A 17,907-nucleotide genomic window follows, 5' to 3' on the forward strand; every position below is an offset into this window, starting at 1 on the left:
CGTCCCTCACGTACCGCCCCTCAAGCACCGCCCCTTAGGTCACGTCCCTCACGTACCGCCCCTCAGGCACCGCCCCTTAGGTCACGTCCCTCACGTACCGCCCCTCAGGCACCGCCCCTCAGGTCACGTCCCTCACGTACCGCCCCTTAGGTCCCGCCAATCAGATGCCGCTCCGCCTCCCTCGTCCCGCCCCTCCTCTCTCTTGCCTCGCCCACTCTTTCCCGCCCCTCCACCGACGCCCCGCCTCCTATGGTTGCACCGCCTCCTCACCTTGCGCATGCGCCCCGTGAGCGGCAGGCCTGGTTGAGGGCGTCGCGCTGTTCTTTGCGGCGATGCTGCGCACGGAGAAGGTGTTGCAGCTGCGGGGCCAGCAGGGCCGCTCGGTGCGCGTTGTGCGGGAGCACTACCTTCGCCCCGACGTGCCGTGCCGCAGCGCCCTGTGCCGCGCCGGCTGCCCGCGCGGTGAGGGGGCTGGCGGTGGGAGGCTGCGGGTGCTGGTTGGGGTTGGAGGGGAGGCAGCGGGGTACGGACTGGAGAACATGCAGGGTGAGCAGCGGACAGTTTGTCGCAGGGCTGTTGTGCCTCAGCTCATGCAGGCCGGAGCTGGGGCGGTGGGGTCCGTGCGGCCTTGCCAAGCCAGGTGTCGGGCGCGGAGGCCTGATGAGAACCAGCGGGACTGGGCGCAGGGGGGTAGCGAGCGGTGCGGCGGTGGAGAAAAGAGAAATAAGGCCGGGTGGGAGCGGGGAGCCGGCACCGTGGCCGCTGGTGGCTGGTCCTGAGCTGGGTCCGGACGGAAGCGAATAACGTATGAAGTAGTGGAAAAGCCGAACGGTGTCACATGGAGGGTACAGCAACAGACACTCCTGCAGAGCAGCGTCTGTCAGAGATAAGCGGCGTGTTTAGAAAAGGGAATTGAGAAGTTGTTTGCTGTAGGATTTAGCTGTGCACTGATTTACAGACAGTGATAAGGGGCTGGAGGGTTGTTCGAGGTTTTTTTTTTAAAGCTCCTTTAGAAGTTTATTTAAAAGGTAGCTTCAAAGTGCATTAATTTGCACAGGGTGGTGGGTTATAGGGGTTCACAGTCATAAAAGGCTACAGGATTATTCACATTTCACAGTTTGCTTTCTATAAAACACCTTTTAAAAGTCTTTTTTTAAAAGGGTCTTTTAAAAGTGCATTGATTTCTGCAAGGTTGGTGGTTTATAGCATGAATTAAGTTCTACACGTATGTGTTAAGTAATTACGATGGGGTCAAGCCATTAACTGGGGGTGATTGTAATTCCAGCAGTTATTTCTGTTAAGTAATTAACTAATTGCCTGTGTTGTATCTGCTCATCTCAGACAGGGAAATACTGGCAGCCCCGATGGTGTCTAGATTTGTTGTTGTTGTTACACACTGTGGGGTATTAAGTGCACCGTAGATCATCATATGACCTTTGGTTGATGTTTCAGGGTGTTTTGCTGTAGTTCAATAGCACAATTTAGGGAAATAACTAACACAGTATCCAACCTATTTAAATAAAGGACATTATTTCCTTACCTGAAAGAAAAGGTTGACAATTTTAACTCTCCTTTTTTCTGAGCTGTAATTGGCATAGATGTTGTTACTTTTGGTTTAGGTGCCTTTTGCAGTTGAGGGTGGAAGGCAGTGTAGTATATCACTGCTGTCTAGGATGTCAGAATTAGTGATAGTTACTGCTCCCTAATGTACTGCATTTGGTTATGAATTCCTTAAGGATAAGTAACAGGCAAATACCAGGAAAAAAAGTCTTCTCTCCCTTGCCATGCCTAACTTCCCCTCTTCTGGACTTCAGTGTAAATTGTGCTGTGAATGAGTGTCGGAATATGTCTCTTTGTAATAATTCCAGGTAATTTAATTCTAGGTAACTCTGAGGTGAGGTAAACATTTGTTTTCATTGGAAGTGTTCAAGGACAGGTTGGACAGGGCTTGGAATGACCTGGTCTAGTGGAAGGTCCCCCTGCTCCTGGCAAGGAGTTGGAACTGGATGAGCTTTAAGGTCCGTTCCAACCCAGACTATCCCATGACTCTGATTCATTCCTGGCTCTACACAGTGAGCTGAGCAAACTTATTTCATGCACTGGGAGAGACTGCCTACATAAATCACATCTACAGACACCTGTAATGGTATGCTGTGCCTACTTAGAAGTTATTCTGATCTAGATATATAGGTTAGGCAAGGATAGCTTAATGTGGGTAGATTACATAAATCTTTAAGAGACATTTCACTTTTAATGCTTTTCTGAATTATTAATAAATATTAGCTTTCTTCTGTGCATTCTGCTGTCATCCATTGTATGCCCTCAGGGTGAGATGGGGCCATGTTACTGTGTGCAGAATTGTGCCTGCTGCATTCACACTTCTAGTGATCACAGTTAATAGATTATCCTGTGTCAGCTTCTAAGACATACATGAAAGTAACCTGACTCATCAAGATCTATATATTGTTGTTATATATATAACTTGCCTGCACTAGGGTAGTTCAGTATTTATAATACCATAAGGGATAAATAGACACTGAGAGAAAATTCGGTGGAGGTCCTCCCCTGCCCTGGAGTTTATTTGGTAATCTTTGAAGTATCTAAAGCAATTAAATTCATTAATTTCGAAGTGTATTTCAAGATGACACCTGTGATGGCTTGATTGTGGTATTTTGATGGTGTATTCCTAAGGGATGGAGTCTCTTTAGAGAAAATTAGCATTGATGGTTAATCATTTAGGTTCAAGAACATCATCATCTTGTAGTAGCATTGCTTTTCTCCATGTGTAGCCTTATCTGTATTCTTTTATGTAAAGATGTAGAAAAGCAGCCTGCTCTAAATGAATTGTGTTGAGTAGAGAGGGCTATGGAAGCAGCGTAACAGGTTAATTCTACACCCTTTGAAAATTCTATGCAAAGATTTTCTGTGGCAGATGCTTAGTTTCTTTTTCCATATGAAAGTAGAAAAAAAAAAGGGGGACTGTTACATGCGTTCTTTAAGTGGATATTTTTCACTCATTTGGATAAACTTGCATGAAATTTTTGCATCACTGGATGCAAAAGGGTTCTGTCACAAATTCCAGAGATTGCACTACAGAATTATGCTGTAGTAGTCATAATTTTGTTCATCAGAAACAGATGTGTGTATACCCTTGAGGATGTGTAACTCCTAATTTCCAGACATCTGAAAGTATTTTTAAGAACCCCACATTGCAACTGAAAGTTTAAACCTTTAAACTCCAAATTCTGTTTTAGATGGCAAGTTGTTATCAGATGATGTTACACATTATGTCGTCCCTGACTGCAAGGTGGTTCAGGATTACCTTGAGATTCTTGAGTTTCCGGAACTGAAGGGTATCATCTTCATGCAGACAGCATGTCAAGCTTTGCAACATCAAAAAGGACGCAGGTACTTACCCTATAATAACTTATTTTTAAGTTAGATTGAAGAAACTAATATAGTAAAGTGTGTATGTAAGCACAGTAACCCGAAGTCAGCAAATATACAGCAAATATACTTAGAACCAGATTAATTTGGTTTTAAGTCTTTCAAAGGTCTTCATATAATTTCACAGAAGGGAAAGAGCTCTAATCCTGTGTGATCCATGGACATAAATGCCTGTTGCAGTTTTTACCTGATAGGAGCAATATTAAACCTGTAGCTTTATTAACTGATCAGTTGGCTTGTGACAAGTATTAAGGAGACTTTGCATTAATGATCAAATATCATGTGCCACAACTAGATTAAGGACATGGTTTTGATTTGCTGTATTAAAGACTGAGCACTTGTCTTTGAGGAGCAATTAATATCATTATGTGGTACTTACCTTACCAGACATTAACCTATGTGTTGCTGCAGCATGTAAGAGTACAATTTGCCATCAAGGCTTTCCTGTATTCTAAAGCACAAACACATCTGAAGGAAGAGCTTTTGTCCCAGAAGTGGCAAAATAAGTTCCTGAATACTTGTGATGTTTTGTGGGGCTCACTGGAAAACAAGTATGTTTAAAAATAACTATAATAGAAGTAGGAAAAGCTTGCTTACAAATTATGCTTTAGGTTTTGTCAGCAATGATGTAATCTAATGAATGCATTTCTTGGTGCATGAGAGTACTTTTCCTTGAGCTTTTCAGCTGTATTTTCCTCTGGAGTTAAAGTAGCATTATCAAAAGGAAGCGCAATATTGTATTTATTCATCTTTTTCTTATTCCAGACAGTACAACAAGCTACGAAATCTAGCAAAGGATGCTCGTCATGACTGTGCTGTGTTTGCTAATGAATTCCATCAGCATTGTTATTTGCCAAGGGAGAAGGGGGAATCCATGGAGAAATGGCAGACCAGGTTTGGTTTATGCGGTGCTATACTGAACAACATCCTGGCGTTGTGTTTAGGAATGCTAGCATGCATTTGGTGTATAAGAGTTCATACTCTTCCTCTGCTTGGCTCTGGAACAGTGGAAGTCTAGATAGTGATTAAGGAAGTGTCAATATTATTTTATAAGGAAAACAGACACAAGTGTACTTAATTAAATGGAGTAGTGCTAAAAAAGCTGAATCATTTTCAAGTTCCACAGCCGTTTTAAAGAATGCTTTAACACAATGAGTAGGACACATATCTTGTTGGGCTGCTAGATGTATTATTGTTTGAGAGCCTGCGAGCATCATAACAGTCTTGACAGCTACAACTTGCTTTTTCCAAACTTCTACTCAGAGGAACAATATGTCACGTTGCAGCAAGGGCAGAAGTGAATTTATTTGGGAGGAAATATTCCTCTGTTCTCTTAGTGCTTTATGTATGGCACATAGTTTTTGCGAATAGAAAATTCATATAGCTTGGTGTGTCTCTAAGAAGTGTGCATCTTAACCCAAAATCTCCTTTATACAAAGCTGACAAATGTCTTGCAAGTAACAAATGGGATATGGCAGAAATCTTATTTCAAACTTTGCTTTTCTAGGAGTATTTACAATGCAGCGGTCTGGTACTATAATCACTGCTTGGGTCAGATGCCAATTGTTATGGTAACAGAAGATGAAGATGCTATGAGGCAGTATGGAAATGAAACAGAAGGAGTGTTTGTGATTTCCTTCAAGGTAACATGCTAGAAATAAAGAGGAAGGTTTCTTTTATGTTGCATCAAAATGATGAATCGAGTACATTAAAGCCCAACATATAGTGCAAATCGCTTCAGAGTTTACATTTAAGAAAACTATGATGCTAACCCATGTCTTCGTTTATCAAAAAAGGCTAAGATGTCGGTCATGGGAGCATCATTGCAGTGAGCAAACTAGGGAACTGAAGAACAAAACAGCAGCTCCAAAGACAGAGGCGGTCTTTCTTAGTAACTCTGCTTGTGGTTTTCTTTATTTTTAAAGAATTTGACATAGATGAACAATGATCAGTGACATCAGCCAGCTGCCTAAACCTGAAGGGCAAGCAGTACATGTACAGTCATAGCCTTAATATCCATCAGCATTATTCTGCCAGTTTCCTTTAGCCTTGACTACTGAGGATACAGTGATGCATGAGAAGGTAATTCATTTTCCAGTTAGTTGTTGATCTCTGATACTGCATTATTCAGTGGGATACGTGGATGAAATGTTCATGTGTAGCTGTGAAAGTATGTTGAGTAAAACCAGGACCAAACAGGTTTACCTTAAAGCTATGTAAAAATGATGATGCTGAGATTTTAATTGCTACAAGGCAATAGGAAGTGGCCCAAATGTAGCATTGTACAAGAAGTGTAAAAATAATGAGTTGCCAGTTTAATTCTTCTGCTGTGGCACTTGATGAGAAGCACATAGCTTGGATGGGGTATGTTGGTAGTAAAATTTTGTGAATCTCTGGTCTAGGTTGCCAACTTAACAGTCGCACCTCCTTTCTTGTATTTAATAAATGAGTTAAGCTGAATCTGGAGTAAATCTGGGGTGTTTAGAGCAGACATTTCGTTACCACTTGGAAGTGGTATTTCAGTGTAGCATGAGACAGCTCTTATCTATTATGGGCTTTCCAGATGTGTGATTAAAAGAGCAGAGACTTCTAAATACTTTGATGTTTGTTCATATATGTGCATACAGAATTACTTGGATAACTTTTGGCCTGACTTAAAGGCTGCCCGTGAACTCTTTGACTCTATACTTCAAGCTCGGCGTGAACGGGAGATTGAAAGCCAAGAAAACAATGGAAAAGAATATCCTGAGCACTTACCTCTGGAAGTATTGGAGGCTGGGATCAAATCTGGAAGATATATACAGGTAATTTGCTATCTAGAGAGCATACACAGCAGTCTTGTGCTTGGTCCCTTTAGTTGCCTAAATTAGACTGATTAGATAAAGAAATGTTGCTATAGTGGGAAGGGGGAGAGAAAACAAGAAGAACTTCCCACTCTTTTCCAGAAGTGAGGACTTAGTTCTGTGTCATTTATTCTCCCCTATAGAGAGAACAGTTGTGTTCAGAATAGCCTACATACCAATAAAGCCTACCAGTTTATGTAAAAACAATTGTAACACTAAAGATTTTATACTTTAAAGTTGGCTATTTACAGGTGTGACTGTTTCACTCTTTATCTGTTATTTTCTTTCAGGGTGCACTGAATGTCAATAAGCACAGAGCTCAGCTGGAAGCTTTTGTTCGACTTCAGGGATTTAGCAGCAAAGAAACAGGTGAAAAGACAACAAGGGGGTTTACTCAGTGCCTTTTTGACACTGTGCTGCTTGCATGATGCCATGGAGCCATCTGTATGTAGCTGATCACTTACTGAGCAAGATGAAAGCTAAGATACTGCAATGCTTGGGTTATTCATGGGCCAGAAAGGGGGGGGGGGAAGATGAACACAGAGGGTGGACCTCAGGGGAAAACAATACCCTTTATGTCCTCTTTCCTCCATGTTTTGGACTCTTGTCCTACTGACAGGTTTCCTAGACTTCTTCTGAAATTGAATACTGCTGCAAATTGTTAATCTGTGTGCTTTGCTCCTGCTTCAGATGACCACTCGTTTGACTGAAATAAGTGTTTGTATAGATGGTGGCACGATTAGAAGCTGGTTATTGTGAGCATAATAGGAACAATACCTTTTGGATTGGATTGGAACACCAGTAGTGTCTTTCTGGTATGAGCTAGTAATAAATACTTTGGAGGAACAGCCCATTATCCTTGCACAAATCTCTTGTCCCACTTTCAAATGTTCCTGTGACAGACCCTGCAGGCAAACAAGTGTTCAATATACTAATCACTTTTTTAAATCCTGTTTTATTCTGGACCCTGCCCAGAATCCTGTGGCAGGGATTTCCACAGGGTAACTGTGGGGTGTTTCTAAACTGTTGTCTAAGAACAGTGAACTCATCCCAACCGATGCATCTTTTTAGCCAAAAGTGCACTTACAGAATTGCTTAATATTGCCTTATTAAAGAGGAAAATGTTTTAGTTTTAATTGCAATATTAACTGCTTGCCAGTAGTCCTTTATGGAAGAAATCATATTGCAAATGTCATTTTCTCTTCTTTCAGCAGAATTCTGCCAAGAGTGAAGGGATTTGATTTTTTTTTTTAGAAATTTATAGTTCTTTTTATTTTAAATTTAGAAATTCAGAGTGACATCCTTATTTATGGGGCCAAAGCTCGAAATCGTGCAATCCATGGTGACGTGGTGGCTGTTGAGTTGCTGCCTTTGCATGAGTGGAAAGGAAGGACTGTTGCCCTCTGTGAAAATGAGACTGAGGATAAAGCACTGTTAGACACCACTGGTGACCCTATGCCCACAGGTAAAGGTTTTGTTAAGATTACCTCACTTCTTTGCTCCAAGCTGTGCTGTGCTCTTCATTAGAGTCCCTTCCCTCCATTTCTGTCACTGTCACATTTTTTGAACCATAGTAAATATGAAGTGATTATCCTAAATTAAAGCATTCTAATGTATCCCAACAAGAAGGCCATGAGATTGTTTCCATGTGTGAACCCCTTTCATTTCATTCTCAGAAATAGCTCAGTTACTGCAGTTACCTTCCTAAAATACTGAGTTAGGAGCACTTTGCTACCCAAGCCCACGCAGTCACTCTTCACAGCTCTGAGATGAACTGCAATTCTAATAGAGACCAATTCACCAGACTGTGCAGTCAAATTCTCCACTATCATTGTTGATTAGACACAAAGATAAGTGCATCCTTTTAATTCCTTGATGATAAATAACATTTAAGATTTTTGTAAGGTAAGAAATATCCAGCTCCCATTGCAATGTGACCTGCCTGTGTACCATGGAAACTCAGAGTCTTACTTGAAAATAGTACTCTGCATGTATAGCTACAGCTTAAAAGTTTGCTAAGGTCAGAGTTAAGAGTTTTAAGAGGTTAAATCTCTTCCTGCAAGAGCATGCTTGATTTTGATCCTTTCAATTTCCTTTTTTACTGGAATTTGCCACATCTCAGTAGGAGTGGGAATCTCTCTGAATAATTGATGTGCTGTGTCAATTGCAATCTATACAGTGAGTTAGTCTCTACATAAACAAAAAAGCTCATTAAAATCTGGCTGCGCCAGTGATAATTTATAACAAGCTTGTATTATCTGCATGCCAAATGTTGTTAGCAATTGTAATACAGATTTGTGGACACATTAGTTTGTACTGCAAAGCATTGACTCTTCTATACCTCCCACATATTTGCTCTCATGTTCCTCTCTAAATCATTAATGTACAGCCAAAAATGTTCCTTCTTAAAAGGTAAAGTTGTTGGAATCATCCAAAAGAACTGGAGGGATTATGTGGTCACTTTCCCCTCTAGAGAAGAGAGCCAGCCCCAGGGCAGAAATGCTCAGAAGGTCCTTGTTACACCTTGGGACTACAGAATTCCCAAAATCCGGATCAGTACCCAGCAAGCTGAAGCACTACAGGTAATTTGACAGAAGTGTTTTGTTATTCCATGTTCCTACAGAATTGTGTGGGTGTTACACGCTGTAATGATGTTTCCCTTGGCAAAAACATGGGTACAAATATGAATAAAATGAAGCCTGGGAGAGCGGTTCAACTCCTGCCTCAAAGCAATGTGTTCAATTCCTGTCAAAACCACATCAGCTTCAGGTAACAAAGCTTATTTGAGCTCTGAATTTGAGCCATAGCTGAGCTACCTGAGCATTTATATACTATTTGCTTTGAGGTTTTTCTGATAAATGAAAGGTGGTATAAATTGCAGTAGCCCTTGTGGCCTTATTGCATCTATGACATGTATATAACTTTGGTGAAAGCAAGAAGAGCTTTTCAGCAAATTGATAATGGATTAGGAGCACTCGCCTGCCATTGCTGTAGAGAGGAGAAATGTGGGCTTATTAATTCCTGGCTGCTTTTACCCTGTAACATTAAGTACTTCTTCACAGGCAAGAAGTAATTTCGCCCAGAATCACAGAATGTGTCTCTTCTGGTATAAGAGTATTTGTTAATTTTTATAATTCAAGATAGAGATTCTCCATGTAATGACCCCAGGTGTGGGTCTTTATACTCTTCAAAGTGGGATCAGGAAAGAAATGTAATTCTCAGTATACGTTTGCCTCTCACTGTGGGTTTCTTTTTCCTTCCTATCAAGCTGTCAGAGTTGCTGGTCTTGGATAGCTTCGTGTGCCCCTGGAGGGGTGTTCATATTGGTTGCTTGTCAGGAGCAGGTTGCTGCTCTAACAGTAATTGTCTTGTGGCAGGACTATAGAGTCGTCGTGCGTATTGATTCTTGGGAGTCAACATCTGTGTATCCAAATGGACACTTTGTGAGAGTTCTAGGAAGAATTGGAGATCTGGAGGGGGAAATTGCAGCTATTCTGGTGGAGAACAGCATCTGTGTTGCTCCTTTCTCAGAAATCCAGGTTGGTTTTGGGATTAGATACGTTCTTTTTCTGTTGATTCTCGAGGACCCTCTTACAGCTGGGTGTCTTGGTTTGCCAAAAGGTTTCTGAAAGCTGAAAAGCAATTGGAGATGTTTTTTCTGGAATTACTTTTGGCTCAGTGGTTCTATAGATACTACAAATTTTCAAGTCAGCAAACAGATTATCTTAAAATCCCTCTCTTATGAGAAGATTACAAACTCTTAATTCAATTTTGAAGAAGACTTTTGGGTTATTACTGTCTTTAGTATGTGTTCATGGTATTGATCCTAAAGACTTGGTCCTACTAAAATCATTGTTTTAAATCCTTTTGTCTTCAACCAGGAGAGGAAGCAGCTCTCATAGGTAACTGCTTTGATACCTACAATTATTTGAAAGAAAGAGAATGTAAAAACCAATATGCAGTGGTTATGTTTGCCAGAGCTGCAATATCACCACAGTAATATGGGTTGTTAATAAAACGTGTACATTCTTTTCAATTCTGTTTCATACTTTCCATGTAATAGGCTTACCTGGAAAATGCAAAAGAAGAAGAATTTGTTTAGGGTGAAGTAGTACACAAAACAACTCCTGGTGTAGAAAAGGGAAGGCTAATTAAATCTTGGCTTCCTTTTGTAGGAAAGGATATAAATGTATGTTCATCAATAATGTTTTTGTACAGATGAGTGAAATGCCCGTGAGTTCCTCAAAGAATCCATGGAAAGTGAGTCCAGAGGAGGAAGAACAACGTCTTGACTTGAGAGCTACACACTTGATATTCAGCATTGACCCAAAAGGCTGTGAGGATGTGGATGATGCTCTCTCCGTTAGAACTCTGCCTAATGGGAATCTGGAATTAGGTGTCCACATTGCAGATGTGACCCACTTCGTGGCAGCAAACTCTTACACTGATGTTGAGGCCAGAGCAAGGTAACTTACTTTCTAAAACTGAGACAATTTATGGAGCTTAGAACATTGTAACACAGCCTGAAGTGAACACTGAGAAACAGTGGGAGGAAGGAAACATTCTTTCTTCTTTGTGTCAGGGAAACAGCTTATGAAAACTACTGTGTAACTAATGGTGTTCTGCTTTTATTTGGATGAAATAGGCCTGCTGGGGAAAAAGCTGCTTCTGACCTACTGCTTCACCCTTTTAGGATGAAATTGCTCTTTTCCACAAAGCTAGGATTTATCTTTCCCTACTCACTGCTGTTTCCTTTACAGTGTCCTTTAATATTTGTGATTTGAAGGATTTACAAACCACTTGTTTGCATTCCAAAAGGGGACAAATCTTCACATAGAACACCCACAAAATGGAACTATTACATGAATTTAATTCCAGAGTTATTTGGCAGGTTTATATTTTAATATCCAAACTTGTGCTTTAAAATGCCAAATATTCCATTCTTTCTGGTTTCTTTTATTGCCACTGTTTGGAACTTAAGCTGCTGAATTACTTCATGAAATATACATACTCTTTGTAGCTGCAAAGTGATGTAAACTAACATCTTCTTAGTTAGCCTATTTTGTCCAGCCCTACTTCTGCCCTTAATGGCAGCTGAAAATACTGAGGAAGGCAAAATGGGGCTTATACTATAGAAATAGTTATTTAAATACTTTGATAGTGCATGTCTGTGTGTTCAGTAATACCTTTTAAAATCATGCTGTGTGTCTTGTTTTGCTGAAGCTATGCTTGTACCAAAAAGTGCTTGAGAGATACACACCATTGAGTCCTTGTGAGAACAGTAAATGTGTTTTATTCCTCAGGGCAACAACTTACTATTTAGCAGATCGTCGTTATGACATGCTGCCCTCTGTCTTGAGTGCTGACATCTGCTCTCTGCTCAGTGGAGTTGACAGGTAAGATTTTGTAATGTTTCTGAGGAAGGAGGTCTTTACAAGTAATTTAATTGCTGCTGCCAGTCTGTTCATCAGCTGGTTGGATGTTTTTGCATTGCTATTAAATCGTCAACTGAAAGAACAATGTACATTTCAAACTACCTTTCAATTCTACCACAGTTAAGTAGGGTCAGTGCTTTGTAATACTTTGCCCCGCCAAAAGGCACACTGACAGAATTTTGAAGCAAAAGCAAGGTTTCCTACCTCTGTCAGCCCTGTGGAGGCTTCCAGAGAGCACCAGGAATGTATGCTTTTTTTCATGTATACTTTTGTTTTCAGTGGGAGTTAACACTAAATGTTAGATGTCCAACTCTGTAATTCCAGGATCACTTTTATAGGGCCTAACTCAGTACTGCTGATAACACAGGGAGAGTGAGGACGGTTCTTCCCCAGGTACAGAAGCCCATGCCTTTAGCAATTTGCTTTGTATTTAATGAGCAACGTAGAAGTGAAGGCATCTCTGTTCTTGTTATTTTCACATGCGTTTCAGCCTGGTGTGTGCACCTATGTGTATGATCATGTTTGTTACTCTTGTCCTGCACCTCAAACATCCCATTTTCCCCTTTTATTACAATTTAGAGAGTTAGCTGGCATGAGGATATGTAGAGTGCAGATATATTCATTGTGGGTGCATCTGATTAATAAAATACAAATTAATAAAAATAACTAGTGTAGCGTAGCTGTGCTTTAGAACAGATGTGTCCTCTTATCTTAGGGATACTCTGCCTCAACAATGGGATGAAAATACTGCTACAGTCTATAGTTGGTCCTCACTTACTGTGATACATGAGACTGACAGGCAAGTGCATTAATTGGCGGCATTGCTGAGCACTGCTTTATTTTGTGAAGAGACAGATGTTTCCAGTAAAAAAACAATCAAACGAAACCCAACCAGAATGAAATTTGTAAATGTGTAACAGTTGGATGTGCTTGAAATGCCGGTTTAAGTGAACAAGCACTACTTACAGCATTGTGGTCTCTTTTCTAAGGTACGCTGTGAGCGTCTTGTGGGAACTAGAGAAAGAATCATACGAAATGCTGAGTGTCTGCTACAACAAAACCATCATCCGATCTGCATACAAGCTCACTTATGAAACAGCACAGGGGTTATTGGGTGGAGACACAAGTGTGGTTGGTGATATCCTGGAACTAAAAGACTTGGATGAAAGAACGAGGCAGAAGAAGCTGGCTGAGCTGGTTTGGGCAGTATCAAAACTCACGGACATAGCACGGCATGTTAGAGCCAAGCGGGACAGCTGCGGTGCTCTGGAGCTGGAAGGGGTGGAAATCCGAGTGCAGCTGGATGATAAACACAACATCCACGATCTGATCCCGAAGCAGCCCCTGGAGGTGCACGAGACTGTAGCTGAATGTATGATTCTTGCCAACCACTGGGTGGCAAAAAAGATTTCTGAGCATTTTCCTCACCAAGCTTTGCTGCGGCAGCACCCTCCACCACGGCAGGAATTCTTCACTGAGCTCCGAGAATGTGCCAGTGCCAAAGGCTTCACAATGGACACACGGTATCTTTTATTACTTAAGTGCTTTAATTAAAGTTAGGCAATTGAGTATTTGGCTGTTATTGTCACAAACCACTGCAGTTCTGAGTACCAATGTTATAGACTCTGTGTAGCAATTCTTAACCCAGTTTTCCCAATACCGTTCTGTGAGTGGGAGATGATGTTCTAAACAAGGGCTGATTTTTAACAGCTGTTTTTAATTTTAAGCCATTATGAGCAGGGACAGCATAATTTTCTCCAGAATCAACACTTTTTTGACAGGTCTAACAAAGCTTTGGCCGAGTCTCTAGATAAAGCAAATGACCCATTGGATCCCATTGTAAATCAACTGCTGCGCTCTATGGCCACTCATGCCATGTCCAATGCATTGTACTTCTCAACTGGCTCATGCTCTGAGGAGGAATTTCATCATTATGGTATCTTGTCACCTTATATTTGACGCTACTCCTGTTCTGATTTCTGAACTGTTGCGGGGAGGCAGAGGATTGCTTTGCTTGCTTATCACTGCTCCCTCTTTTATTCATAGGACTTGCCCTAGAGAAGTACACTCATTTTACTTCTCCAATTAGAAGATATGCTGATATTATTGTCCACAGACTCCTGATGGCAGCGACTTTGAAGGAAAAGAAAGGTGATGTTAAGGATAACTTACTCAGTAATAAGGATCTCGAGGAATTGTGCAAACACATTAACAACAGAAACAGGGTAAGGTGGTCACTGTATGTGTCTCCGTGTGTGTTCCCACACTACCCAAAGGAATGGGATACCGATCCTGACCACAACGTTTGGGTACCACAACAGAGTATCACTTCATTGCTGTGGGGCTTTCTTACTTAAATACTGGGTTTCTCGTGAGAGTGGTTGTAAAAATGACTTCACCTGTACTACATGTAGGATTGTCTTTTAGATGTAATTTTTGTAAGGGTGGGTAAGGGAGAAAGTAATGGGAAAAAGAAACTACGGAAATGAAAGCCAGTTGAAACACTTAAGTAGGTTGTTTTGTCTTCTCTCTTTGGGGGGTGCTTGCAGGCAGCCCAGCGTGCTCAGAAGCAGTCTACTGAACTCTTCCAGTGCATGTACTTCAAAGACAAAACCCCAGAAACAGATGAGCGCTGCTTAGCAGATGGTGTTATTTACTCCATACGAACAAATGGAGTGCTTGTTTTTGTGCCAAGGTGAGTTTAAAAACAAGACATAAGTGTTACTGGAATGCTGAGAGGACACCTCTGGCCCTTGAGAAAGGAGGTGTTCATAGCCTGGCTTGGTGGTGACTGATGTCTGTGTTTTAGATTTCTGTTTTAAAGCATTAGCAGTGCTTTGCTGTGCTTTGACTCTGGGAAGGAGTTCCTATGAGGAAACGATAAGACTATGCTTTGTGAGGCTGAAACCATGAGAAGGGCATTTTTTGCCCGAGCACAATGACTGGAGCATTTCCCCCCCCCCTTTTTTTTTTTAACAATAGGAAGTGATTTCCTAAACCACAAAGCTGTGCATTCCTCTGTGCTCTTTCCCTTCACAACAGACTATATTCTGTGCAGGCTGAGGGCACCTTTCAAGCAGCTACTCATAGGAGGCAGCACAAAGCATAGAAGTGTTTAAAAGAAGCTGTTTATGGTAGTTAGGCTTTATAAGCGCCTGTATCATGCTGCTGATTTATGCTGGTAGAATACAGCTCTTTGCAGGAAGCTAACATTACAGTTCATTTTCTGAGCTTTTAAATCTGTATTTTAAAGTACAGTAAATGTGTTCTGCATATGTTACAAATTGACTAGTGAATGGTGTAAGAAGGCAAGTCACAACAGAACTAGAGAGTGCTGCCTTCTATAGGACACAGATCTCCAAGCTGTGGGGGAAGAGAAAGCCCCTTCCTTTCCCTTACTGGCTCTGGACATTTTGGGTTACTTAATGATCTTTGTGCGGTTCTGGTAGCAACACTGTCTGCCTGGCTAGCTCACAAGTATGTCAAATGTAGGCATAAGAATGCTACTTAATAAGAAACAAAACCCAAACAGCATTCTACAGGGATGATAAAGCAAACTGCTACAGGAATACCTTGAACTTGCATAAATACAGCTAGGGGCTGGCTTGATCATGGCCACAGACTGAGCTTGGATATAAACCAGCTCAATGTAGGCATCTGGTCTCCAGATGGCTTGATGTGGATGCAAGGCTGGAGAGCCAGAACCTACCCAAGTAAGGCAGGCTTCCTTACAGAGAACCCACTGCAAGTATCTGCTGTTTTTCAAGTAACTTGTTTGAAATAGAGAACTGTTACCTCACTGTGTTGTCTGGAATAACCTGTAATGCTGCTGCCCTTCCATCATTTGGTCTCCACTCAACACATAAGATACAGGGTGATACATTCTCTTACTTTTTGTTTCTTTCAGATCACATCAGTCACCACCTTTGGGCTGTTCTCATATACTCTAGAGGTTTATTTGACAATGCACAGCAGTGTCTCTGAAGCAGGGTTATCAGACTACAGTGACTGCCCCTTTATGTGGCTTCTACATAATCTTTGCTAGCTTCAAAATTAAGAGAACTGATGTGAAAATGGTTAGCACAGCCTCTGTCTGCTCATCTGCTCTTTTATAGATACGGAATCAAAGCTGCAGCATATATGAAAAACAAAGAAGGTTTAGTCATCTCTTGTCAAGGTGAGGGGAACTGTGAGTGGAAGCCTGGATCACTGCAGCGCTTTCAGAACAAAATTACTTCCACCACAACTACTGGAGAATCAGTTACATTAAGCCTTTTTGATCATATTACGGTGAGTATTTAGAATCACAGAACAGTTTGTGCTGGAAAGGACCTTAAAACTCACCCAGTTCCAACCCCTGCCATAGGCAGGGACACCTTTCACTAGAGCAGGTTGCTGCAAGCCCGTGTCCAACCTGGTCGTGAACACTGCCAGGGATGGGGCAGCCACAGCTTTTCTGGGCACCCTGTGCCAACTCCTCAGCACCCTCACAGGGAAGAGCTTCTGCCTAAGAGCTCATCTCAGTCTCCCCTCTGGCAGGTTAAAGCCATTCCCCTTGGCCTGTCCCTACAGGCCCTTGTCCAAAGCCCCTCTCCAGGTTTCCTGGAGCCCCTTTAGGCACTGGAGCTGCTCTAAGGTCTCCCCTTCAGGAGCCTTCTCTTCCCCAGGCTGCCCCAGCCCAGCTCTCTCAGCCTGGCTCCAGAACAAAGCTGTTCCAGCCCCCACAGCATCTCCGTGGCCTCCTCTGGCCTCACTCCAACAGCTCCATGTCCCTCTTGTTTTTGGGGGCCAACACAATTTAATCAGAAGGAAGCAAAAAGAAAGAGCACTAGCAGAAACAAAGTATTTTTCTCTTGTTTTTAAGGTGAAGATGCTGGTGCAGACCTCCCGCTGCCACGCCGACACCATCAAGCTTGAAATAATCAAGAATGCACCGCACGAGACTGCGGACATGGAGGTTTCCCAGAGGAATTGTCAGAGGGTGAAATGTGACTTGGTGAAAGCAGTCAGTCAGTCAGCAGAAGCTGCCCAGCGTGCCCAGGAGAAAACAAGAGTTGAAGTAATTGATGAAGACTTTGAGAAGTACTGCCAGACCAAGGGAGCCAGCTTATACCAACTGCTGGAGGAGATAAGGGATTTGGCACTACTGGATGTCTCAGCTGATGTCAGAACTTGAACTATAACCCAGCATGGTGATGTTCTGCTCCTGTCCACTCTGTATCGCTGCTGGGATTTTTAAAAGCACTCTATTTAAGTATTAAAGAATCCTTTAATAAGAAACTAAATATCTATTTTAAAGAAGAATTATTTTTGTGTTTATGACCATGTATGAGTTTGTAAAAGATTTTATATATGATAAAACTCATCTTCCAGCCTAAAGTTAGTGTGGTGAGTTCTTTTAGCTATCATCCTAAAAGTTACTTTCCCATATTCTTCCTCCTATTGGCTCTATTCCAGCGAGTTTAACTCATAGCTACAAGAATATAAAGGCAAGCTCCTTCACATTAACCTAGAATTATTGAAATCCCCCATATGCACATCTGGCATAAAGTAACACCTGATGACATGAACTTATTTCATCTATTCTTGTCCTAAGTCAGCTTCCATAAACTCTACTCCTTATGAACAACAGTCTCTCCTGTCCTGCTGGTGAGGGAAGGATCAGGGATTTACCTGCTCCTCTCATTTCACAGAAGGGAGAGGCTGTTGTGCAGGGAAAGAAACAAGACTGTAAGAGGGGGGATGAAACAGCCTCAAGGCAGAGAACATAATCAGCTGAACATAAATAACTAATAAGGTCAAAATCAAAGCATGTTCCCCTGAGGGATGGACCTGTCTGTAAAGAGACATCATGAGCACAAAGGATGGGGAAATGTGGAGGGCCTGTACTTGTGACAGCCTCATACAACAACAACTGAAATGTAATAGCTTCCATTTTATAAGATAAAGATGCACATACTTGAAGAGTAAGTTAAAGAAATCCAGGACCCCTGGCCAACACCGCACTACCTCCTACTGTGGCCACACTGTGTTAAAATAACCACAACTTTAATATAAACGTCACCTCTCAATATTCCCAGTTAATTCAGTTTGACATCAAGTGTTAACAAAATGCAAAATAGGTCAAAGCCCCTCATTAATGTTCCCTAAACACTCCTGCAGGAGGTGGGAAAGATGTCCCA

General features: G+C 41.7%; 1 protein-coding gene across 3 annotated transcripts; it reads left to right on the forward strand.

Annotated features, from left to right (window-relative positions):
- Positions 1-296: 296 nt before the first annotated feature.
- On the forward strand, positions 297-17,098 carry DIS3L (DIS3 like exosome 3'-5' exoribonuclease). 3 transcript variants are annotated; one of them, XM_080626411.1, is made up of 17 exons: positions 297-462; positions 3,255-3,408; positions 4,213-4,341; positions 4,955-5,090; positions 6,075-6,251; positions 6,581-6,659; positions 7,576-7,755; positions 8,703-8,872; positions 9,668-9,829; positions 10,509-10,756; positions 11,594-11,686; positions 12,715-13,248; positions 13,507-13,661; positions 13,772-13,950; positions 14,275-14,420; positions 15,841-16,015; positions 16,590-17,098. In XM_080626411.1, exons 1-17 carry the CDS (start codon positions 333-335, stop codon positions 16,899-16,901), a joined length of 3,159 nt encoding a protein of 1,052 aa, XP_080482537.1. In that variant the 5' UTR covers positions 297-332; the 3' UTR covers positions 16,902-17,098. The 3 variants fall into 3 exon arrangements, with proteins under 3 accessions (XP_080482537.1, XP_080482538.1, XP_080482539.1); XM_080626412.1 differs by lacking the exon at positions 297-462 and adding an exon at positions 518-546; XM_080626413.1 differs by lacking the exons at positions 297-462; positions 3,255-3,408; positions 4,213-4,341; positions 4,955-5,090 and adding an exon at positions 5,163-5,529.
- Positions 17,099-17,907: the final 809 nt, after the last annotated feature.

The sequence above is a fragment of the Psittacula echo genome (assembly GCF_963264785.1).
Source record: "Psittacula echo genome assembly, chromosome: 10".
NCBI classification, from domain to species: Eukaryota; Metazoa; Chordata; class Aves; order Psittaciformes; family Psittacidae; genus Psittacula; species Psittacula echo.

Coding starts and splice junctions, on each gene's coding strand:
- DIS3L (XM_080626411.1), top strand. CDS start 333: ATGCTGCGCACGGAGAAGGTGTTGCAGCTGCGGGGCCAGCAGGGCCGC. Junction 4,342..4,954: donor ATGGAGAAATGGCAGACCAG/GTTTGGTTTATG, acceptor TTGCTTTTCTAG/GAGTATTTACAATGCAGCGG. Junction 5,091..6,074: donor TGTTTGTGATTTCCTTCAAG/GTAACATGCTAG, acceptor ATGTGCATACAG/AATTACTTGGATAACTTTTG.